Source organism: Gavialis gangeticus, unplaced genomic scaffold (assembly GCF_001723915.1).
Source record: "Gavialis gangeticus isolate Ggan-Ray unplaced genomic scaffold, GavGan_comp1, whole genome shotgun sequence".
NCBI classification, from domain to species: Eukaryota; Metazoa; Chordata; order Crocodylia; family Gavialidae; genus Gavialis; species Gavialis gangeticus.
Window position 1 is genome coordinate 32,139,765 of NW_017729028.1, and position 25,086 is coordinate 32,164,850.

Below are 25,086 nucleotides of genomic sequence, written 5' to 3' on the forward strand. Positions count from 1 at the left end.
CTCTGACCCAACTAACTATGAAACTATGAAACTATGGAGTAGCTAGGTCCTGGGTACTGAGCTGGTCCTGAGTCCCTGGTCCCTGAGTGAATCATGATCGATTGATTGGTAACTGGGAACACAGCAGCTTAGCAGCCAGGCCTGCAGCAGTGTCTCCCCTCCCCACCCCAAGACAGACACAGTCAGTCCCACAAGCACCCATGGCGCCAGTTTTGCTTGTCTGCAGCTTGAGGAGCAGTTCCCCCCGAACCCCTGCACCAATCTTCTTGAAACTTGGCTCTGCAGAGCCTACCAGCCCTGAAAATTTCATCCAACTCGGACAAAAAAACAACAAAGTTATAGCTATGTTATTGTTTCCCCATTATACCTTATGGCCGGATCTCCGAGGCGGCTCCGAAGTGCTTCGGGGAAGCCAAACGAGGCCAGTGCTTCGACCCGGATGTACTGCTTCAGACCCCGAAGCTTCTCCAGATCAGAAGCTGTGTCCGAAGCCCGCGCAGCCCCGGCGTCCAGGGAGCGGGTTACGGGCGGGGGGTCCTAGAACGCTGGCTCCCGTGGAACGTCGCCCGTCTGTGACCACACAACGCCTCGGCCGCGGTGCCCTGTTCGGAGGAGGATGGCCGGCTTGTCAGCAGATGGGGTGAGGGCAGTGATCCAGCTTCAGGTAAAGATGGGCCTGCTGATGGGTCAGACCTTGCCCTATACAATACCAGGGTAAGCACCAAGGAAACCCTCCCCCCTCCCTTACATTTTACTTTCCACCTCGAGGGTGTGCACTGCTGCCCTACCGCTGCAGTGGCTACCAACCCCAGAATCATGGTATAGGTTCCCGGGTCCTAAAACTGCGTGCCGTGCCTCTCATGCTGCCTGCCCTCTGTCAGGATTCCCGTCTTGGACCTCCTGGCCTTCATCAACTGCTTGCCCTGGCCAGGACCTCGTCTTGACCCTCAACTTGACACCCTGGAAACTGGGCTGATACCTGGCTTTGACCTCGACTGCTTGTATGTTGGTAACCGCCCCGACTCTGGACTTAGTGTGAACCACTAGGCCTGACCACCAGGGATCCTGGTCTTCTCTGACAAAAAAACCAAAGCAAACAACCCAATTTTTGAGTTCAGAAATTAACCCAAAATTCACTTTTTTTCCATTATTAAAACGAAGCACCACTAATACATACATATATATGAATAATGGGCATGTGGGTAGAAGGAGCCAGGGCCTGAACTGTTCCACAGTAACTGCCTTATGCCTGCTCTTACCCTACGGTAAGTGGAGGCTAAGCCACATGAGCATAGTCTTCAGTGAAATAAGCACTTTTTTTCCATCTAGCATGGAGGTAAGAGCATAAACTTAGGTAATTATTGCAGGCAATGGTTGAAGATACTTGGCCCTTCACTGTATAAATTTCTCACAAGGAAGATCCTAGCAGCAAGGGTGCATTGAAAGCATGTGACATATATAAAATGAAACACCTCTATATCTAGGTATCTATACCTATATATCGATCTCTCTCTCTCTCTCTCTCTCTCTTTATATATATATATATATATCTCGATACATCTATCTATCAATCCAGATAGATATCTAGACTGATAGCAGCCTTCCTGTCCCTGCAGGGGTGTTGCAAAGAGGATGGAGCTGGGCTGTTCTCATTGGGGGAGATGACAGGACAAGGAGCAATGGGCTAGATAGATCGGTAGATAGATTGATAGATATAGTGGTGTTTCATTTTGATCATGGAAAAATGTGGATTTGGGGTTACTTTTTTTAACCTGAAAATTGGGTTTGTTTTTTTTTTATCAGAGAAAACCAGGACCCCTGCTGACCACTCATGTCTTGGTCATACCTGACTCCATCTCTATTAAGTACCCACCTTTTGTTCCTCCCAAGACCCCAGATCTGAGCAGGTGACAAAAGGAGTGAAAAGTTTCCACGTGGAACAACGAAATGGTGCATTTCAACCTTGAGAAATTGGTTGACACCCACTGCATGCACAATCCCCCAATCTAACAACCCTTGGCAGGAGGTAGGGCTGAGGAGAAACCAAAGGGAGCGGTCAGATCCTGCCCCCCACGCCCACCAGTGGCTCAATACCCTGATCAGGGCTTGTGGACTTCACTCTGATGGAGCTGAGGCAGATCCTGCAAGAGGAGGACTGCAAAGATCTGCCTAATTGCAAGAAGCCACACATGTTATGCTGAGGGAAACCAGCTTTTGGGCTGCAGGGGTCACCTCTGGGGTTACTTAAGGACCCTGCCCCTTGTTTCCTCTTCTTAGGGAGATAGAGGTCTCCTTAGATGATGGGGTGAGGGCAATTATCCAGCCCGTTGACATTCAGGACCTTCGGGTGCAGCGCTGAGCAAGGAGCAGTGTGGAAGCTGAACCCAACCCAAAATGAACCCACAGGGAGCCTGTACTATCATTCCCCAAGGACCCACCTGCCCTCATCCCCCTGCAACTTCCCTCATGGCAGGGAACGAGTATCCTCGGGGCAGGGACTGCAGTCTGCACCAGACCAGGAGATCTGGGCAGGCCAAGCGAAGGGCCTGAGGGTGGATCGTGGTCCACCTTCACGGAGGAACGAAGCCACCGTCTCTCTTCTAGTCCCAGTCTCAGAGCCATTTTTTCACTATGAAGCAGCATCGCGTAGACATTTTCATAGTTTTCATAGATGTTAGGGCCGGAAGGGACCTTGCGAGAGCATCGGGTCCAGGCCCCAAGCTTGATATCGGGTGACACAGACCCCAGAGGAAGGTCCACGGGCCTGATTCCTCTCTCGCAGGATAAATCAGAAGCCACATGACTGAACGGTGCCAGGTCAGACCAGAATCTGGCCCAAGGATCCTGCATGTTGATACCCTTATTGGGGCCGATTCTCTACTGGCCTTGCACTGCATTGATGTCAAGGGAGCTCTCCCGCCTCCTGCGATGCTAATACGGCCTGTCTTTCATTTCTCAACACCAGAGAGAAAAGGGGCGCCAGCGTCTGAGATTGCTGTTGGGCTGGGAAGCGTTTGACGAGGCGCGGGATCTCCGGCGGAGCATTGAGCTGGACGCTCTTCACGACAGCCTGGTGTTCGCCGCAGAGAAAGGCCTGCCCTGGCCCGCGGTTGCTGAGGTGGGGAAGGTCACAGAAGAGCTCCTGACGGACACGCAAGGTATGTGCCGATGCTAGGAAAGAGCCGTGGCCTTCTGGGCTGGTCCCATGTGGGTCCAAGTCAGGAAAGTGGAAGGCAATGCTTTTATGCCAGTGTAAAACAGAGAGGAGGGAAGTCGCGGCCTGAATGTTTGGGGGTTAGTTAGTAGCTAGGGGATCAGCTATGCCCATGCAACTCTACAGTGACCGTGCTATGCCAAGGGAAGGAGTACAAGTTCATTGATGTCAAGAGACCAGAATCAAACCCGTTGTCCTAACCCTGCTCCTGCAGTGCTTTTTCAGAGCAGTGGTTACCGGGGCCTCAGAGAGATATGCCCTGCCTTGTCCTGGTCTGACATGCCTGGGAGTGCCACCCTGCCAAACAAGTCTGATTGGGTTGCGCAGATATGCATATATTTCAGGTTTACGGGGCCTGAAATCACGCCTTCGCCCTGTGACTTGTAACTCGTAACTGCAACCCCAGCACTTATCCAGCCCCTTCCATCGGCCGTTCTGAAATCTCTGTAGAAATGCTCCTGAGCTTCCCCACCCAACAGGCCAGAAGCAGATAAAAATCACTGCTTTCAGCTGCCACGTGTGCACTTGCCACATGCACGCGTGCACCTGCCACTGCTTGATGCAAATGCTTGCACGCCATTATAGGGACACATTACCACCTGCTCCTGAAAGACCCCCTGGAGGTTCAGGACATGTGGCCTACGTTAACGTGTGTCGCAGCTCCCTCTATTGAATGGTCAGCGGGGATGTTGGCAAGTTATTGCTTCTACTAGAGGATGAAGCTATCTCAGATGGTACCAAGTGCATCCTGGTCTGCAGTCCATACCCTTTTATCAGTGGCTGCTGCATCTCATCATCATTGGCAATCCCTTGCAGTCAAGGATGGCTGTCTTCCATAATTGTCTTATCTGTGGGTCTGAAGGTGGCTGATGAGGCCTCTCCAGGATCGACAGACTCACTTGCAGCTCAGGCACCTGTTTCCGTGCACGGTAGGTGGCTCTTGGTTCGATTTGCGACACGAGGTTTTCGCAACTCTCACTTTTCTGTCTCCTGTTGTTTCAAAGTACTGAGATCCTTGCAGCAGACTCTTCCTCCATGTGGGGCAGTCCTGGGCTATAGTCTCCCATGAGTTGATGTTGATGTTACATTTTTCAAGCTGGCCTTGAGGACCTCCTTGAAGCACTTTCTCTGCCCTTCTCTTGAAGGTACACCTTGACTGAACTGGGAGAATAAAACTTCAGGAGTCAGGTGCACTCTTTTGGGTGCGCCTAGTTGGCATTGACAGCAAGGAGGCAAGCTCAGGTTTGCTGCCCGACAACCCAGAGTGGTGGCTGCGTACTTACCCTTTGCATATGACTCTGGATTTGTGCAAAACCTAGTGTATTACCCCAAATCATTGGGCTGGTTGACTGATCTTGGACCACATTCTCCCTTACACTGATGGAAATCCCAAGGAAAACCTCTGAGCGCATTGGAATTGCTGCACTCTCGTGCCTGGGGTGTGGAAATCAGACTCTGACCCCAGATCCATCTATCAGTGTCAAACCAAGAGGGAACTGAGGGGTCAAAAAACCCTAGTGACCTCGACCAAGTCACCAGCACTTTCCACCAGCACGGACATGCTGACCCCTATAATGAGGAGGATTATATCAATTCCCTGACGGAAGATTAGTTTGTTAATAGCCCATTTTTACAGTGGTGTAGCCTGCTGAGGATCATCAGGGTCATGCTGATGCAACTAAAAGGAGCAAATTAGCTTCAGAAGGCATGAGATCCATATAAGGGCCTGATCCAGCACCCCCTGAACTCTGCATCACCCCACCGAATGCTGCCTGGGATGTTTGGACCAGGCTTTCACGGCTTCCCTGCTGCTTCTGGCACCTTGCCCTGCCCCTCAGGTTGACCAGGGACCAGCATCCAGGCAAAGCCGGCAGCTGGGGAGCAGGAAGAGCCTCAGCACAGCACTAGGACACACGCTCAGGACCACTCTGAGCCCTCTGCTCTGCCAGTTGCTGGTCTCTGCTGAGTCCAGTGCGAATGAATGGGTGGGTCTTATCTTGCTGGCCACAGTCACAAAGTCAGGAGAGAGGCTGCATAGACGTGCCTTGAGAGCCTTCTCACGTCAGGAGCTGAACATCTCCACTTGCAGTCACTTCAAGGAGTGGTGGGAGCAGTCGGCACTCTGCAAATGGTGCTCAGCACTGGGCAGGAACAAGCCCGCTCCCCTGCTTGCCTTGGTTTCAACATGCATGCCTCGGGCAGAGATTTTCCAACCCCGAGATGCATAAAGCGCCTCTCAACACATGCATTATTCCGGTGACCTTGAAAGCATCATCAAGTGGGTTGTGTACTTACGTCCCAGTCTGCTGCCAAGAAATAAATTAGAGCTAATAGTGGCCTTGTTTGCTCACGAGATGATACAGCTGGTTCACACCACTGGGTGTGTTGTGTGTTTATACAGCACAAGTTTAAATAAAAAGGGGCTGCAAAGCTTGAGTCTTTGGACTTCGTCTTTCTGAGAATGATTTCTACGGATCCAGAGTCCCAGGTCTGAACCTCCTGCTCCCTGATTCTCAGCCAGGGCCTTGTAGCATCCAGGGGGCCCTTGAGAGCCTTTCAAGGGTGTTGCATGATGTTAGCTCTCTTAGGGGTGCAGGCACGATTCACAAGATAAATCCAGCAATTTCAAACAAGAATTCATAGTGTTAGAAACAGCCAGCCCTGCCTTGGTCTTTCTGAGTTTTTTGCAACAGAAGGATTGCTCCATTATTTTTCTGTAGTCAAAAAAGAGTACAAATGCACAGCTGGCATTTCCCAAGGGGTGCTTTGTGTCTAATGAGGGGTGCCTTCTGTCTAAAAAGTGTTGAAAACCACTGCTCTAGTTTCTGGGCTTCTCCCGGGCCAGGGGCTCCCAAATGGTGGTCCACAGGACTACTAAGGGTTTGTGAAGCCACCTTAAACTGTTCATAGGTTGCACAAGGCCTCCCCAGCTCCGAGTGTGGGGATCTATGAGAAATGTTGAGTGTTGCCACTTGTCCAGTAGTCCTGGAAGGATTGGGATCCCGATCCTAGGCTCTCCCATACAAAGGATGACTAACTCCCCCCATGTCCTATTCTCAAAGCTGTAGTGGGCCTCTCACGTAGATGTTATCTCAGTCCTACTACTCCCTTAGCTTCAGCATGTTGCTTTTGATTCATACCTGTGTGTGTGAGAGGGGCACTGGGCCTGAGATGGGCCAAGATACAAACAGGCATCCCAAATCCTTTCTTCCTTGGCGCGCTTGGAGAGAAGAGGAAGATGCAGCAGAGGAAGAGACAGGGAGGTGGCAAAGTCACAGTACCACAATGTGGCACCCAACCATCCAAGGACCAACAGGAAATGGCCCGGATTAGGGCCATTTGCATCAAGGGCCATACCAGGGATCGTCTGGTGTCCCGGTCACTCTCAGTCTCTCTCTTCGCCATACAAGCTGATCAGAGTCCACCCAGGGTACGGTCAGAGAGAGATAACCATGTTTTTTAGTTCATGTATGGGTAGGGACACAACCACCTGCCCATCCCCACACCCACAGCAGCAACAACATGCAAACTTCACATTCCCTCCTGCCTTTGGTTGTTCGATGTGAGACCAGTTCTGCTTTTCACGTTCGTACTGAACAAGGCTAAATCGCTCTCTGTGGATGTAATTCATGCTACAGCGGGTGTTGCTGGCTGTATGGCCAGTGATTCTTAACTAGGCGTTGTGGCTCCCTGGGATGCCTTGAGATCCTTTCAAGAGTGCCCCGGAGGGCCACACCATGTTAGCCCGGTTAGATGTGCAAGCATGATTCACACAACAAACCCAGAGATTTCAAATAGAAATAGCGAGTGTTAAAAAACATCATGGCCTCTTGTGGGCTTCCTGAGTTCTTTGCTCAATTATTTTTCTGTAATAAAAAAAACAACAAGTGAAGACTAAAAAAGGGCATTTTCCAAATGGTGCATTGAGCCTATTAAGGGGTGCCTCAAGTCAGAAAATGTTGAGAAGCACTGCACCAGAGTAACTAGAAGCTCAGGGTGCACTGGGCCTGCCTGGATCTGGCCTTCAGTGGGGGCATCTACACATGTGTTTTACTGTGGAGCTGTCTAATTAGCTCCACAGTAAAGCATCACTGTCTACACATGTGGCGCTATTAGGCTGCAGTAAACTAATTCACTCCAATGCAGGATAGTACTGCCCGACACAAACATTATCCTATGACGGAGTTATTTGCTTCATTGCAACACATGCAGACAGCGATTGGGGTGACGGGGGTACGAGGGTGCTACAGCATGTGGGGTGCCGGCTGGTTAGCATCCTCGTGCCCCACCCAGCCCCTCCGCAGCTGGGTTGAGCCAGGGCTCACATCAGAACAGCCCCGGCTGGCAGGCTGACCCCCTGGTCTCCCTGCCAGCTGGGGCTGCGCCACCCCAGCATAACATGCTGTGGTCTTGGGCGCAATAAACTACGGTATGAACTGCGCTGGAGTTTATTGCTACGTGCTAATTGCACGTGTAGCAGCGCGCAGTGGGGAAGTCTGTGAGGACAGGGACAAGGACAGCATACTAGCTGTTTACTTAGATCACATAAAGCCTGTTCACAGTCTAGGGTGGATCGTGTTTGCCTAATGCCAGTTGCAAAGGCCTGGCCATTATTGCTGTAGGCAACTTGTTTGCGTTGCACATTTACTCTGGAGCTCAATCGGGGCGGACGAAAGCTGTGAAGGCAGTGAAGACTCTGGCTCTGAGGACAGCACGAGGTGAAGGGCGACCCAGTAAAAGCATTCATTGAGCAGGGAAATTTTACCCCTGTCCAAGAGACTGGCTTCAGGCTTATGCACTGCTTATACCCTGCTCGTACCAAGGGATCCCAGGGGATTTACATATGCACAGTTCTTTTTTGGAGCTTTCTGCAGTTTTATTATTATTTTTAAGTCATGCTAGTGCCTAGGAGTCACGGTCATAAACCAGGATCCCTACCCCAGAGATCTTACCATTTTATATTATAAGGAAAAGCTTCTTTGCTGTTCGTGTGACCAGACTCTGGAATAGATTCCCAGCAGGGTGGTGCAAGCAACTACCCTGGAGATCTGCAATAGGAGACTGGATGTACACCTTGCTGGGGTTATTTGACGCCGGCAGTCTTTCCTGCCCAGAGCAGGGGGCTGAACCCGACGATCTCACGAGGTCCCTTCCAGCCCTAAACTTCTGTGAATCTGTGAATTTTAATATCACTCAGTGTCGGGATTAATGAAAAGTTTTCAGTGAATGGAGAGGACTGGAGACTTGCCATCCATGCTCTGTAGCACCTGCTTGCCTGCATGCTCTTACCCTACAGGAACTGAAAGTTAAATCCCAATAATGTACCATTCAGGAAAAGGTGACGAAGTTACTGTAGGGTACTGTGGGTGCAAACTCACAGTGTAAATTTACCCCAGTGTAAAAGCGCAGCAGCAGACCTGTGACACTGCCTGAGTAGTTAACTCTGAGAAAGCAAGGAGTTACTGTAAACTAGTGAAAGTTTTCTGTGTGTCCACTCTCCCAGTCAAGTCCATCCCCAGGCAGCTCTGTTGTACCACGTTGTGTGTCTCAGCCCCGTGGGGTAAGGGTACGCCCATGAGCAGCCGACGCTGGGATCTGGGACAGACGTTGGATAGGCTGGTTTCATTTAAACCAATTAAGTCTGATACTAACTACATCCATCCGGGTCTATCTTGCAATTTTGCTACCAGACTTATGTGTCCTAACTTCTGTTCTGTTACAGGTTTAGGCCGGTTTCTGACCACCTAAACTGGAAAAAGTGTAATGTCTGTACCTGCCCACAGTCCCTAGACCTCGCTGCAATCTGTTCATTCCCCCAAACCCACTGACTTTGCTACCTTTTCCCCTGGGACCATAACCTCTGTTTTTGAGCATGCATTATGAAACAGGCTCTATTCAGAACACCCACTGCTTCCTAACAATTAGATTAAGGCTTCATTTAACGTCACAAGCAAGTTGCATTTCCCTTTGCAGCCGGCCAGGATAGGAAGGGACACGGCGCAGTATAACAAAGTAGCAAGCTGCTCTCTGCTTTCCCTGCCAATTCGAAGGGGAAAGATCGATGCTGCTTCGTTTACAGTCAACCCTGCTGAATAATGGATGGGGGAAGCTAATGATAGATTGAAAGCTTGGGAAGGAAGCCAGCGCGCAACAGGAGTTAATCTCCAGGAGAAAAAAAAAAAAATCTTTGCCGCAAAAACAAACAAAAACCCATTTTGGATTGAGAAAAATTGGCATTAATAAAGGCGGCTTTTGCCAACTAGGATTTTGTGAGTGCCTGATAAATATAAGACCACTTTATTAGATAGTCAAGACATCTGCCTTCCAAGCTAGCTGAGCAAGTTTTAACTCTCCTACTGGTTATTACCAAGTGTGCCAACAGCATGCTACCTGCTTTCCGGGTAGCAATCGGACTTCGCAATCGTGCTCCTTTGGGCAGTCACTGATGCCTGCTCCAAGTGGGTAGAAAAATGCTCCCTTGGGGTGCAGCTACATGACACATAAATTGGCGTTGTTGCGTATGAAAAGGTGGGGCAGATGCAAGACACACAGCCCTGTTACACAGGAATCCCTCGAAGCTGGAGGAATGGCATGCAGGCTTTCACTCGAATCCCCTGGAAAAATGTGGACTGACTTCACTGCTTGGGAAAGCGCCTACGGAAACCAGAGCCACTGCACGGCCTCCGCGCTCCTTCGGACATGGTGCTGCGGCTCCTTCTACGACACCGTGCCGAGCTGGATGGATAGGGCTAGCACGAAACCCCACGGGGCTGATACTTGCCTCACTGCTGGTCTTCATCTAGGTAACTCCACTGATTTCAATGCACTTGTTCCAGACTTACACCAGGACGAGCAACGTTGGGACCAGGCCCTTGGTGCCAGACCCTCGGTGTTTGGGCACATGAATAATTTATCTGAGGGTAAAAGAGGGCTCATAGCTCAGCTGGCCCATGAGACCTGACCATGGAGACGCTCCTACCCTGCAGTAAGGATAGGAGCGCGCACACAGTGACTATGGCTGCCATGGGGTAAGGCTCTGCCCCTTTAATCCCGCAGCAGAATCGCCGTATGCCTTTCCCCTGTTCATGTGCAGTGGGGGCATATGGAGCAGCCACCGGGAAGGCTGGAGAGACCAAAGACCAGGCTACTTCTTGGAAGAGGCAGACTGCAGTCAGCATCAGCTGGTGTTTAGAAATACAGGACGGGAGGCCGAGGTGTAGCAGGGCAGCACCAGCTGCAGCAGGGCTGCTGGCAGCAGTGGCTAGAATTGCACCTGTCCACAAAAGCAGTGCCCAGGGCTGCTGCCTAGATCACCCCCGCCCCGTTACACTACTTGCGGTAGGAGCCCCGTCTTGGGCTATCAGGTCTAGTCACCTTTTTTCACTGAAAAAAAAGCCCAAACGAATCCCCTGATTCCCACTTCAAGCCGTCACCCACAACTGCAAGGAGCAATATCCAAAACCTCAAGAGGGCTGAGTTCATCACAGAGAAGTGGCGCAGGAAGGGACCTCCAGAGGTCGTGCCAGAAGCAGGATCGGTCCTGTCCAAACCGTCCTATTCACATCCATCATCAAACCTCTTACTACTGACAAGACGTAGCACCCAAACCCGTCCCAGGTTACAGCCAGGGGACCCGGGCAGCCAACACCCAGCTTCCGTGAAAGGTTAACAGATGCTCAAGAGATCCCAGGTAAAGTGCCATATAGTGAAATACAATTAATTCAAGTATGAAATAGAAGAGCAACCCAGGCAAAGCATAGGGTGGACTGCGGGCATCTGCACTGTGCTCCATCCCCTCTGCGCCTCTGCATGTCTAGCAGGAAAAGCCCAGATCCTCTGCAGAGAGGCATCAGTGCCCATCACAGGTGAATGATGCCACTAGCGCACGAGCAGGCCACACATCAGTAGTAGCGGTGGCCGCCCTCCAGGCAGCGCCAGGCAGTCGGCCTCTTTCCTTTACAGCTCTCCTTTTCCTTTAGCATCTCGGGCCTGCTAATTACTGCCACTAAATATAGGTTTCCTCAGCAGTTAAACTTTGGCCTTTCCTTCCCCTGCTTCTTTCCTGCAGGTCTCAATGTGGAAATCATAAGGACCAGACTCCATTCCCAGCTGTGCGGGGATAAATCCAGAGTAACCACCGCTGGCTTCCAGCAGAGCTACTCTGTATTGGCATGGGAGTAACCGAGAGCCCTTTGCACTCGGGGTGTCAGGGCAAACTCCAGAACCGCTCCTCCCGCTGCTGTTGATGGGCCTGATTCTGAGCCGTGGCTCCAGTTGGAAGGAGGCAGCTCCACTGAAGATAATAGAGTAACCTTGGTAGAGATGCAACCTGAGATCCAAAGCAGACCTGGCACACTGATATTTCAGCCACGGTTCAGATTGTAAATGTTTTGGGGTGTTAAATTCTGCATCAGACCTGGACACCGGCATGGGTGAACCAGGCGGCCACCCGGGGCCCAGGCAGAAAGGGGGCCCGAAAATGGTAATGTTTTCCTGTTGTCTAATTATTATTATCATTATCTCTGGTGAAGGGGGGCCCGATTCAAAAGGTTTGTTCAGGGCCGCCAGGAGTCCAGGTCCAGTGCTGTTCTGCATTTGTACAGCACCGGGTGCAACAGGGCTCTGGTCCAGGACCAGGGTTCCTGGTTGCTGCAGTAGCAATCAATTGTGGTCACAGCCATGCTGAGGGGACGGCTGATCTTGTAGTTCAGGCCCTGATGAGGGTCAGTACATTGCGGGCATGTCTACATGTTCATTGATGCGCCTTAGATGCTGCGCATTTAGTTTAGTACTTGCTTAAAAAAGTACTAACTAAATGTGCTGTAACTAGAGCTACTGTGCAATAGCACCAGCGCACGCATATTGTGTGATGCTTACTGCGTATTAGCCTAATAACATCGCACTGTGGGCTATGAGCACGGTTTTTAACCGCCATGCGACTGCGCAGTGTTATTAGGTTAATACGCAGTAAAGCATCTCATGTAGACGTGCCCGGTATGTGGCTTTGGGAGATGAGCTTCACTCTCCTTTATACTGCTCCGGTAGCAAAAAGTGAGCTTACATTATATTTATCTATTTATACATACATTATATATTTATACATTACATTATATATTGATATGTATATTTACAGAGCCTGGGCTCCGTAAATGAGGTGACATCCAGCTGTCCGCCTGTAAAACGGAAACAACTCCACTTCTTCCTTTCTCGCACTCATGCTGTGTGGTGCCAATTTACATTTTGAGCACTTCAGAGTAGGGCTTCCCTCTGGTTATATAGGTATAGAAGACCTGACACCATATGGCCCCAAGCTCAGCTGTGACCTTGAATTGCTTTTGATGCCTGTTTGTAGCAACACCTGGCAGGAGCAAGAGCTGCTTACCAGCAACATAGCACCAGGGCACTGACCTGCCGCGGCTGACAGGTGCTGACTGAATCGACAACAATATATGTTTCACCCCCTTCCTGCTTGTCCCAGAGTAAAATGCATGCAAAGTGCTGCTGTGTTTTGTGTGTGTTATTTTTTACTCGGTGCTTTCCTTCTTGTACCTAAACAATATAACAAAGGCTCGGGAGTTTCATGCAGTTTCCTTAGGGCCATCTTTTCAAAGGAGCACATTTTCTTTGTGCCTCAATTCCTCTGTGCAAAACCTGCATTTGCAAGGGGCCAGAGGCCATGCCAAAATTGTTTCTGCCAAGAGGCAACACACAGACCCATATCCTTGGACATGCCTAATTCTCACGGACTTCCATAGACTCAGTGGTGGTCAGGCACCTAAATACCTTTGTGGTCCTCAGTGGTGGTCAGGCACCTAAATACCTTTGTGGTCCACATCCTCGGTGATTTCCCATGTTAATCTCTGTATCAGCCCATTCTTTGCTGCCTCACCTGAGTTTCCTGAAGGGTTTGGCTACAATCTCATCCATGAATTGCCAGAATCGGCTAGGATTACAGAGTTTATTAACCAGATCTCTTCAACCCGGTGTCTTTATCTCCCCAGGGTCAACCTTCTGAGTTTTAGTTCAGAAGCAGCAGCAATCGATATGGATGCTATTGCCATGCATTCAGCTAGCTTCTCTGCATCTCAGAGAATGTCATTAGGGCCACGTAATTAAGCTTCGCAGCACCCAAGGTAGGAATTATCATCCTGTATTGCAAAGAGCTTAACACAAGCTCAGAGAGAGGGTAAGTGCTTTGCCGAAAGGCATGCAGTCTACTAGTGATGGAGGTAGAAACCTAATCCCAGAGTCCTGTCCCCTGCTCAAGCCATAACTAGACTTCCAGGCTGTTCATTTTTTGTCTTCACTTCACTTCGCACAGATGGTAAGGGTAAGATATGTTTTTCCCATTTACCCTCCAGAAATAGCCTCCAGTTTTGTAGGCATAACGCTGCCCCCCCAAATGAAATATCAATGCAAAGTCAGTGTTGCCCAGTTAAACATCTGATATGTTATAGTCAGGTATACAGCCAGTTAGAAACTTCACGGGCTCTCTACTTCATTTTTTTTCTAAGTAAACAATTTTTCGTAATAAACTCAAACTCTTTTTGGGGGGGAAAATATTTTCCCCCCCACCAACAAAAAATAGGCGTTGCTGTTTTCTTTCCTTTTTGTTAAAAATATTGTGCCTTGCCTGATGTCTTTTTATTTTTTATAACACATATGCCTGAAATGCTGGCCTACTTTTTCATATAATGCACATTCATAATTTTTTGGCAAATGAAACATCATTTTCAAGAAAGAAAGTCTTTGAAACTTGAAAGTTTGCTAAAACTTTTTTTCCAACTATTTAAGTCGGTCTAATAAAAGATATCAGTTTCGTCCAAAGAGCCTTGTCTGCCTTTATTAAATACAACATTTCTAAAATATTTTTAGCGGCATGATTTATCACTTTATTTTACATTGGGGGGGAAGGGCAAAAACTGATAACAGAAAAAACAAGAAAATTGTTCTGGGTCGCATACGTCAAAACAAAGAGAAGGTGGAAATTTCCAAAAAGGTTTCCACTAAATGGCTTGGATGCCTGACAGCACTTGAGGCAGGGAATCTACTGGCATGAATGCAATCCTTTGGGCCCACAAGATTTTTGTGCTGAAAAACTGAGAGAAGGATTGTTTGGGAATCCCCATAAAATGAGAGCCCAATTAGAGCACTACAAGTTTGGGCATATTCTATTGCTAAAGCATCATCCAGATGGGGAAATACTCCCAGGCTGGGCTTTTCTCACAATATTAGCTGAGTGCTTAGCTGACGTTATTATTTGTGTTTTTCTTTATGGCACTTGGTGGGAAAGCACCTCCATTTTAGCAAGCCCAAAAAATTTGTGACTTCCCAGGGGTCACACAGCTGGACTATGGCACAGCCAGAAACTGAAACCAGGCTTATCGAGTCTCAAGCCAGTGTTGCAGGACTGCACAATGCTGGTATAAAACTGGCAAAAAATGTTTGTCATCACACATTACTAAGATCCACATGGAATCGTCACAGGGTATTACCTTTAAGTCTGTTTTTTAACCTGTTTTATTACCTTTAAGTCACAGGGTATTACCTTTAAGTCTGTTTTTTCAATGTGACTTCTGAGGGCCGGAAGGTCAACTATCCTGACAAGTTGAGGTCTTGTGTTTTTATGGAACCAATTCTTCACATAGTAAAAAGAAATGGACTCTCGAAATGAGAGCACCTTTTTATGTCTACCTTCTCCCTACCTTCAGATGAACCCAGCTAACTGTCTCCCACGTGTTATAAGATAGAAACTCATAGCTGGAAGTAATTGGAAGGCAAATACAAATGAGTGGGCATCATGGACATTTTCAAAAGACATCAGAAATTTTTATTTTATATTACATTTTCTGGGAAGTTTTTATTCTTTCTAACATTGAATTTTTTTTCATTTTGGAAGAGTTTGGGGAAGTTTTATTTTGGTAAGGATAAATTGCTCATTCTCTCCCACTCACATTTTTTGCTTTCTGAATTTTTGCGGGGAGCAAGTGGGTTTTCTCACCAAAATGAAACAAAATGTTGGTTTAAAAATTGTCACAAATGGTATTATTTTTACTAGAACTATGATTTTATTGAAATTTTTAGTTTTGGGGATAAAGTCTTTTTTTGTGTGTGTGGGGGGGGGGCGGTCATTGGAAAATTTTAAACCAGATGGACTCTTACCTTTATATCTATAGCAATAGCCATCCCAGAATTTCATAAATTCAGAGACGTTAGGGTCAGGAAGGACCTCAGCAGATCCTCGAGTCCAACCCCCTGCCCTGGGCAGGAAAGAGCGCTGGGGTCAGACGACCCCAGCCAGGTGCATGTCTAGCCTCCTCTTAAAGACACCCAAGGTAGGGGGTCATGAAGGTTGGGTTGATTCCATTTTTGGTTTCATATTCATTTCTGTGTCACTTTGCCTCTTCATATTTTCCTCTCTTTGTGGTTCATTCCCTTCAGGCCCACAAAAATAATCTTTGAGGACTAAGGGGGAGAGCAAATTCTCCCTCTTTTTAATGTTTGTTGGGTTGTACACTCACATTGCCTATGTACAGTCATGATCCTCTGGAAGTACACTTGGCCTGAGCCAAAAGGCCAAGAAGCATTTACCTTCATTGCCTGGGCAGCATAAGACCACCGTTAGACAGATTAGTGATCAGTGAAGAGTCATGTGGTCAACGAGTTTCCTCCTCAAGGTTTATGAAATTGAAAAGCTACAAGAGAAGGACAACAAGGATGTGTTCAGTGTGGGCTACCACTCAACCCTCCACCCATCGGCTGGGCTATATAGTCACAGAGGCCTTTCCCCCTTTGGGCTACCAATATCCCAAGCCTGTGTCATGGACTGTTTTTTTTTAAACCAGTGACCAAGGATGCCTTTGTGTGGCGCTCAACATATTATGTATGCTTCTGCCTTGCCTCAGTAAAGCATCTGATTTGAGTTGACCCGGAGAGGAATCACCTATGACAGGATTCACTACTGACATTTTTATAGCTTTATCCAACTTCCTTGAATATTCTCCAAAGGGATAGCAAAGCCATTACTCTCCAGCCTGACTCATTATCATTACTTGACCGTAGGAAAACATCTATCGTGGTCTATGTCCCGCTGTGGCTGAAGTCAGTGGGAATTTTGCCTTGGATTTCAGTAGAGGGAGATACAAATCCTAAACCTTCCAAGGGAATTGTAGTAGCCTGATAGACTGTCACTTAGAACAGAGCCCAAATGAACACGAGAAAAAAGCTCACCAGGGATCGAATCCATAGAGATGTGAAATAAGGCTCAAGGTCTGTCATACAGGCTAGGTACAGACAGTCAAAAAGCCCAAGGCTTAATCAATTTAGACTTTGCAGGCTTGTCTAAGCTGCGCAGATTAAATTGAAACAGAAGTGAACAGACATTTACTTTTGATTCAGGAAATGCAGCCACAGGCCTGCAGTGGCTCAGGCCAGGAGCCGGGAAGGGGGTGGTATTAGGGCACAGCTCTCTGGCTGTGTGTTCATTTCCTCTTCCTGTGGCCCCTGAGGTCTCTGGGATTTGCAGTCCAGAATTACAGCAACAGGACTCTGCAGGGTTGCTCATCACTTCCTCTTCCTGCTTCCAGGGCCTCTGGGATTTGTAGTCCACAGTTGCAGCCAGCAGTAAGTTTGAGTGGAAGCAGGAAGGTGTTTAACACCCTTCCCTGGCCCAAGCTGGGGTTTGCCTGGGGGTAAGAAGTCCCCCCCTGCAGACTGGGCTGCATCCCCACGTGGGCTTTCCCCCCACCCACTCATTAGTCAGCCAGTCCTCACTGCCTCAGCTAGGGAGCAGAGGGGCGGGGCCAACCCTTATCTCTGGAGCAGACAGCACAGTCCAGCCCAGGGCTGCAAAGCATGCTGGGATGCTGGGGGTCTCTGATTTAACTTGAACCAGGAAAAGAAACTGAGACAGAAGTTTCATAAACTGGTTTAAGCCAAATCAGTTAAGTCTGATACTACATTCAAGCAGGTCATTTTGAAACTGGTTTATGTGCACTGGATTTCTATTCTGTTACAGGTTTAGGCCAGTTTCAGATCACTTAAACTGGTTTGTGTGTAACTTCCATCCCTAGCCACAGTGGGCTGACAAACACACTTCAACAGGAGCTGTGAGGGAGCCACAGGATCAGAAGCAACCTCAGTGATGTCTGTCGCAAAGAAGTCCCCAACCCACAAGCAAAGGACTCAAATCCACATCCGTATCATTGCAATGTGAAATCCAAGAGTGGAGTTAACCTTGTAGGACATTCATTCATCTGCTTGGACAGTTGTCAGCCTAATTGGCTGCAAGCCTCCTGGAGGAAACATGGCCTTCTTGTTTTACAACAAATAATCCTTAAATCATGTTTGCTGTGGGCTACACAATGCAGGCTTGTTGATCTAACACAACTTTGGAAACAGCAGGCCTGAAGAAGCAGCAATTTCCCGTTTTCCTTGCAAGACAGGCTTAAATGTAAATAGCACGAAGCAAGGAGCATGATGCCAATGTATTTCACGCACATAACAAATATTTGTTGCTGCTAATCAGTGCATCATTTCAACACCACAGTATCCAAATGGCAGGCTGACTGCAATGTGAACCTCCAAGTGGCTTGTGGTACAGGTACACAACACATCTATTACGTGGGAAATTGAGTTTACTCCATAGTAAAAATGAAGTGGATATGCTGTCTTAACCTAGGCTAGTTGTCTTACATGAGGTTAAGTGTAAGGCCAGGGAGCTGGTTGAGTGTCTGCCCCTTCGTACGGAATAGGATCTGGGGTAGATTGTGTCACCTTAATCTCATTGTGTGTCCACTCCCTCAGACACCATTTTCATTTCTATTCAGGTTTATGCATCTCAGAGGCCCTCCAACTCCTGCAGGACAAACTCACGGTGCGCGAGCCAAAGCTGAGCCCCTTTAAAGCCTGCAGCGTGTGCGATTACTTCTGCAACACCTTCATCAGGCACTACCACCTCTACCAGTTTGTGCTGTGTCAGGAGAGGGACCTCAGACAGCATTTGGCCCATCTGGAAGTCTGTGGGCCCCCGCAGCCTCTCCCGCTGATGGCAGGCACTGAAGTGGAAGCCGCGAAACACCAACAGCAGCTGGCTGCCCTCTCTGCCACAGAGGCCCAAAAACGCACCGACATGCTGCTCCTCCAGGAGAGGCTGCACTCAGAAAAGGAGCACATGCTGCAAAGGGTGTACGACAGAGTGGATGCACAGGCAGGGGCCCTGGACAGAAAGGTAAGTGCGTGGGGCAGGCCTACTCAATTTAGAAAAGAGACACTTAAGGGGGGCATGAGAAGGGTTTGCAAAATGCTAAATGCTGAAGAGAAAGTAAATAGGGATTTATTATTTACTGGGCGCATCTACACAAGGCACTAACCATGCAGGATGCATGCATGCAATTCTGTGCAGTGTTATTAGTGCATGCATGCACTAATAACACTGCACAGAAGTGTGCCGGGCAAAACCCATGCTAATATGCTACAGCTGTGCAGTAGTTTTAGGCTACTGCACGCTGTTTTTGTTCATCCTTTGTGGGTGAAGACGACTGCATCGAGCGGGGCGGGGGGAGAAGAGAGAAAAGAAGTAGGAAAGAAACAGGGAGGAAGAAAAGAGAAAAGGAGAAAAAAGGAAAAAAGGAGAGGAGAGAGAGAGGAAAGAGAAAGAAGAGGGGTGGAGGCTAGGTCACATGGGTACGCAGGTGACTTATAAGCCTGATCTCAGCCTTGAGCAATCTGCTGCAGCAGGGGCAGGAACATAATGAGGACTGGGAATGAGAGGTTTTTGTTTTCCTGGCCGTGCATTTCTTCATTGCTTTTCCATGCAGTGCTGTTCGAAGGCCAGTGCTCTGTTTTGGATTGATGGACGGTCACAAGTGATTTGCTCCCATGACTCTGGGGAGCAAATCTGGAGCTCCAGGGAGCAAATCCACAACTCCAGGGATGCTTACAGCACAGTAAACATCACTAAAAACCTGTGCACCAGCACTATTGCACAGTAGTGCAAGTTAATCAAGTCGGTTAATCAAGTACTAAACCCGCCGTAACTACAGCACACTAATGTACGTGTAGATGCACCCACTGTCTCTCATGATGTAATAACTAGAGGTCACAAAAGGGAACTAGTAGTAATTTTTAAACTAACAAAAGGATGTTCTCTTTTCATGCAATGTGTCATTGAAGTGTGGAACTTGTTGCCAACAGATGTGGTGGATGCTGAGAGTTTAGCCAGATTCAAAAAGGGATTGGACACATTCTTGGAGAAAAGGGGCATCAGTAGTTACTGAGCCTGGGAGTTAGGGGGACAGCATCTGAATCAGAACTTCCTAGACCCGAACTGCTGGAGGCTGCAAGTCGGAGAGGAACCAGGGGAAAAACCCTGGTCATACCCTGCTCACTGTCCCCTTCGGCATCCCCTTTCTGCTGCCGTGTGACAGCAGATACTTGTCTGACCCAGTAAAGTGGCAGTTCTTATATTCTTACGGGGTCTGTAGAGAACAGGCAAGTCCCTCTGGGTGCCTGTCTGTACCACAGGAGAAAACTGATTGATCAAGCAGCAGAGAGAATAAGGTCCACCTACACATTTATGCCAGCAAGCGTGCTCCCTTCCACTGCTTGGGAACAATTATTATTACTATTGGTATCATCATCATTGTTGCTGTTGCCATTTTTGTTGCAGTTGTTATTATTATTATTTCATGACTTTGTACTGTGGCAGCATCTAGGAGCCCCACTGATGGTCTGGGACCCACTGTGCTAGGGGCTGTACACACACAGAACAAACAGTCTCTGCTCCAGAGAGCTTTAAATCTAAGGGCAACCTGCTCATGATGCCACAATATCATCACTTAGTCACCAAAGACCTGTTCCAGGCTCTGGGGCTCGGGAGCATGGCTACCTCCCCTTGTGGGGTCTGCTCCCTTTTGGGGTCTCTGGCGCGCCAGCTGGAGGAGCTCCAGGTCACAGTCCAGAGACTGCGTGCCATCAGGGACTGCAAGCAGGCGATAGACTCCTACTGCCAGGCCCTTCTCCCTGGGAGCCGGAGGGTAGACCACAGTCTCCCTCCAGGACAAGGGAGGACTCCAGGACCTCCCACTCTGTCCAGTCAGGGGCATGGGCCAAGGTGGTCAAGGGCCCTAAGGCCCGCTGCACCAAGGCCCCTGCCCCGCCGGAGCTTAGCAACAGGTACGAACCTCTTGCAGCCCCGGTAGAGCTTGCTCAGTTGCCAGCTCCCGCAGGCAACACGTTAGGGTAGCATGGAGACAAGCCTGTGGCTTGGATATGTAACATGTCCATACTGATATAATTTATATCAGCTTTTTACACCAATATCTATTACACTGGGATTCAGGGCAGACAGACAGCTAGCTTTTGGGGAGTAACTGCTGCGGGGGATGCTATTAGAGAGCCTCACCACTGGGTGATAAGGGCACAGGTCGCATTATTGACCTGTTGTTATTTTTCCTTGAGCCAAATATCTACTTCTAATTAGAACGTCCCAGTGTTGCTACTTCTAATTAGCCCCGGTGTTGCTTCACCATCACATGTACGAAGCCCCAGCAAGTTTCAAAATGGCCGTGGGGGCACTTTATCTAAGCCTCGTTGAATGGTCTTTAGGTAAAGCGTGCCACGGCCATTTTGAAATGCGTAGAGGCTTAATGCACATGCCAGTAGCTGTTTTAATTGGAATGGGTGTCCAGGAACCACTCTAATTAAAACGCCCCCGCTCCACCCGTGACCATGTGTATAGGCAGCCGATAAGGTGGGGGAGAAGGGCTTGAAATCTGGGGCTGTGGCCAAGGCAAAGTTGGGCATGGCCTTGAGAGCATGCCCTTTTAGAGCTGGTCTGTACAGCTGAAAACCTGAGATTATTTACCTTGGGTAAATAATACAGATGAGCTATTCTGATGCACAGAGTAGAGACCAGGCTCTTGAGATTTGCTATGAAGTGAACCCACAGCGGACGCTGTAATACCCAGCCCGGCACTGATCTCAGCGACTTGACCTAATGGCAGAACTCAAGCGCCTTTCTTATTTTCACGGTGTTTTAACCTTAGGTGAGTTGGCACGTGGTATTTACCCTGCAGCAAAAGACAGGTTGGGTTTTTTAAATGTCATTTGAGCAGTAAAAACAAGTCTTGTGATGTAATGCAGAGCCCAAGGGAGTGCCTGGGGGTGGGGAGGAGGAGGAGCGTAACACAGGAAGAAGGTAAATTTAGCAGAGGTGTCTCATAGGTTGGGGGTAGGTTTCAGGAAGGCCAGAGCCTCAGAGTATCTGCCAGCCTACCCCAGACATGCTCTGGTTAATCTAGTTTGAATTTTCAATGCATCTTCACACAGTCGTGTCGCTGAGGCCACAAATCATGATGCCACTGTCCCGGTTCCCACTCCTTCTTACCCATGCGGATCTTCTCCCCGCGCACTGTGGAGCAAATTGGATCCACACAGGAAAGCGATGGAGATCTGGTTTCTCGGCATCTTTGCCTTCCCAACATGGGCTTCCCCTCTCACACACTGCATGTCGTGGCAGCTGCCTGCAGCTCCCTACAGCAGTGACTTGAGTATTAGCAGGAGGGAGAGCATCACGGTAGACGAAAAGGACCAAAGCCTATGGGGTTTCCTCAAGGGGAGTGTTGCTCTAGTAGGGGCTGCAGGGTTGGCCTGCTGTATTTAAGCGGTCAATCCCCTTCGCTGGTGTTGCTGCCAACACCCCAGATTGCTAAAATGCTCCATTCCCAGGAAATAACTTTACCCCATGGATGCTGCCCAGTCACTCTTGGCTGAGCTGGGATAGTGGACCAGGACAGGCGACTGGCAGAGTCCGTCCACTGCCCTCGTACCATGTTGCTGCATTACGATTTCTGAAATTATTATCATTTTTTTTTACCTAATTGGTCGGCAGCGATGAGAATTAACTTCCGTGACAGTCTTGCTTTAAGAATGCAACCTGGTGGCTCACCCCTTCCCAGACGAAGCCAGGGAGGTGTGGTGGCACGGTCGCCCCCTGCTTTGAGCTCACTGCCCGGTCAGCATGGGCTCCTGCTCACCAGCTGATCAAGTGTGAACTCTGGCAGAGCCACTGCTTTTTCACAGCTCTGGAGCCCAGGGGCTGAGCATCACCTCCTCCTTTCTCCTCTCCTCCACTGAATTCCCCGGCGGGGGAAAAGAGGGGACGAGCAGCCGCAACAGCACTCACCTCCTGGGCTCTGCAGCCACGTGAGAGCAGTGGCCAGAGCTCACACCAGTTGAACCAGTGAGCTCATAGAGCTCACTGCATCTGAGGAGCTCTGGCAGGAGCTGCACTGACCGGGCAGCAAGCTTGGACCGCCAAAGGGAGTGTGCCTGCACCCCCCTCACCCCACTCCTGGACCCCTTCCGCTCTTCATCTGGTCCTGGTTTGCCTGCATCATGGTCAGATTCGACAGTGCAAGATCCTACAGTAAGCACAGACCTCCCGTTGGAGACCCTGGGAGGTCTGAGTGTGCAAAAACTGCAGGATCCGGCCCTTTCTTGGTAGGGTACCTATTGGGCTGCCATCTCCAGTCTCATTTTGTAACCAGCCATGAAAAGTGTATGAATCTCAGGGGCAGAGAGCCCAAACTCTGCCTTAACTTGCATTACAGGTTCCCAGCCCAGGAACAAATCGTTTTGGAGATTTAATTAAACTCCAATGAGGCACTTTGATGATCAGCCCACATGTCTAGTGGAATTAATGTGTGCGCGATAACGTGCACGTGTCACTGCACCGTTGGAGTTCAAGTAATGCGGATAACGCCATCCTCAATCACCTTTTGAACTCAGGCAAACAGCCAGAAAAAGTGACTGGAAAGGTCGACCGGGCACTTTAATGAGAGTGGGGTCTCTGCTTTGGGTCAGTCTCACACACAAGGCCTGAAACAGGATCTGAGCCCTGGAGCCCATGAACCCTCTGGGATCTGGGTTGACCTCAGGAGATCTGGTGCAATGGACAGTGTAACTTGTCTGGGTTGGGCTGCTTGTCTTCTCAAGCAATCCAACCCACTGTCACCATACGACTTCCTGGCCTCCTGTGCTGCAGCTCCATGCATACACCCAGAGGTCTTCAAGCATCCAGAAATAACCTGCCCCCAGAGGAATCAATGGCTTACGCAGAGAATCTCTGCTGGGTTAAAAGTAGGGAGCTTCTTTCAGAGAGGTGTCCTTGCAGACACATCTAGGCCTGCACCCTTCCCACCTGCAGATCCCACATCTCCGAGGAGCCCAGAAGAGTTGAGGGATGGGGGACACCATTAATGAGTCTGTTTCCAACAGGGGGGCTGGGTTGAACCCCTGGCAGGTTAAAGGGAACGGCTGGTTGATAGTAGAGCTGGGGCTGAACATAGCTCCTGCCCTCCTGCTCTTCCACTGCCTTTTAGGTTTTAGAGAGCATGGTGAGAGAAGCACTCGGGACCCGGATTGACGCTGTCCATGAGATCCTGCGGGCTGAGATCCAGACCACCTTTGAGATCCTGGAGCTGAGACTCCAAAAGAAGACCCTGTCCCTAAACCCGCCTGCCACCCACCCCCTGCCTCCCTCCTCCGAAGACCGAGTGAAGTCGACCAAAGCCCAGGTGCAGAAAAAGAAGAAATGACGAGCCACCGCCCTTCTGGATAGACCTCAGCATAACCTCCTGACTGCCGGTGCACAGTGACTGTGGTCTGCGCTTCCCTTTTGTGCATGAACTCTTTGGGCATGGCTGATGCCAGCGCGTTTGTTCATATTGCCCTGGTTGGAACGATTAAATTCGCTAGAAACAAACCAATGCGACCGATGAGTTATTAACATGGGAGACAGGAGACACTCACTATCAACAGCTTGGCTCTGCTAAAAGATGTAGGGTACGTTCAGTGCTAGCCCACTGAATTTGGCCTATTGTGGAAGGGCAGTGTGCAAGGCAGTATTGTGGAAGGGCAGAGCAGTGTGCAAGAGTTTGCTCTCTTCACTCCCGAGATAGCCCTAGGTGGAGATCCCTATTATAAATAGCAGGCCTCTCTCTCACATTGGTTCCCACGGCTGGGGGATTAGCTGCTTGTTTCTCCATCAGCCCGTGCTACCACCGGGAGCCTCAGGAACCTGCTGTCTTGGGGTGAGATCCTGTGTACAGACAGTCAAAAAGCCCAAGGCTGAATCAATTCACTAGTCACAGGTTATTTTAAGCTGCGTAGACTGAACTGATAAGCAAGTGAACAGACATTCATTTTTGATTCTGAAAATGCAGCCACAGGCCTGCAGCGGCCCAGGCCAGAAGCTGGGGGGTGCTAGAGCACGCCTCCCTGCTCAGCTGGATCAGACAGCTTGGGCCAAGGCTCTGCCAGTGGGGTTTGCAGGGGAGGTGCAAAGCATCCTGGGATGCTGGGGGACTGAGTTAGTTTGAATTGGGAGGAGATCTGGGATAGACGTTCAATAAACTGATGTATTGAACTAGTACTTAAGTCTGAAACCATCTAGGTTGATCTTAAACCAGTCTGGGCCTTTTTCAAAGTGGTTTATGTGCACTGAACTCCTGTTGTGTTGCAGATTTAAGCTGATTTCTCGTCACGTATGCCGGTTTACGTGTAATTTCTGTCCTGTGCCTAAGAGGTGCAGCACTGGAGGAGCAAAATCAGGGGCACAGCACCAAATGCTCCGGAAACAGAATTAATCTACCCCACTTCTTGTTCTGTGACCACAGCTGCCTTGGCATAGTACTCTAGTGGGGACTCAGAGCTCATCTAATATGCCGTAGAATAGTGATGGTGACAATATTTCATAGTTTCATAGTTTCATAGTTTCTAGGGTTGGAAGGGACCTGAGCAGATCATCTAGTCCGACCCCCTGCCATGGCAGGAAAGAGTACTGGGGTCAAACGACCCCAGCAAGGTAT

At 49.2% G+C, this 25,086-nt stretch overlaps 1 protein-coding gene across 1 annotated transcript; it reads left to right on the plus strand.

The window, feature by feature from the left end:
* The first annotated feature begins 616 nt into the window (after window positions 1-616).
* On the plus strand, window positions 617-23,921 carry CUNH8orf74 (chromosome unknown C8orf74 homolog). Its single transcript, XM_019520686.1, has 4 exons — window positions 617-664; window positions 2,966-3,158; window positions 18,043-18,443; window positions 23,599-23,921. Exons 1-4 carry the CDS (start codon window positions 617-619, stop codon window positions 23,812-23,814), a joined length of 858 nt encoding a protein of 285 aa, XP_019376231.1. The 3' UTR covers window positions 23,815-23,921.
* The last annotated feature ends 1,165 nt before the right edge of the window (window positions 23,922-25,086 follow it).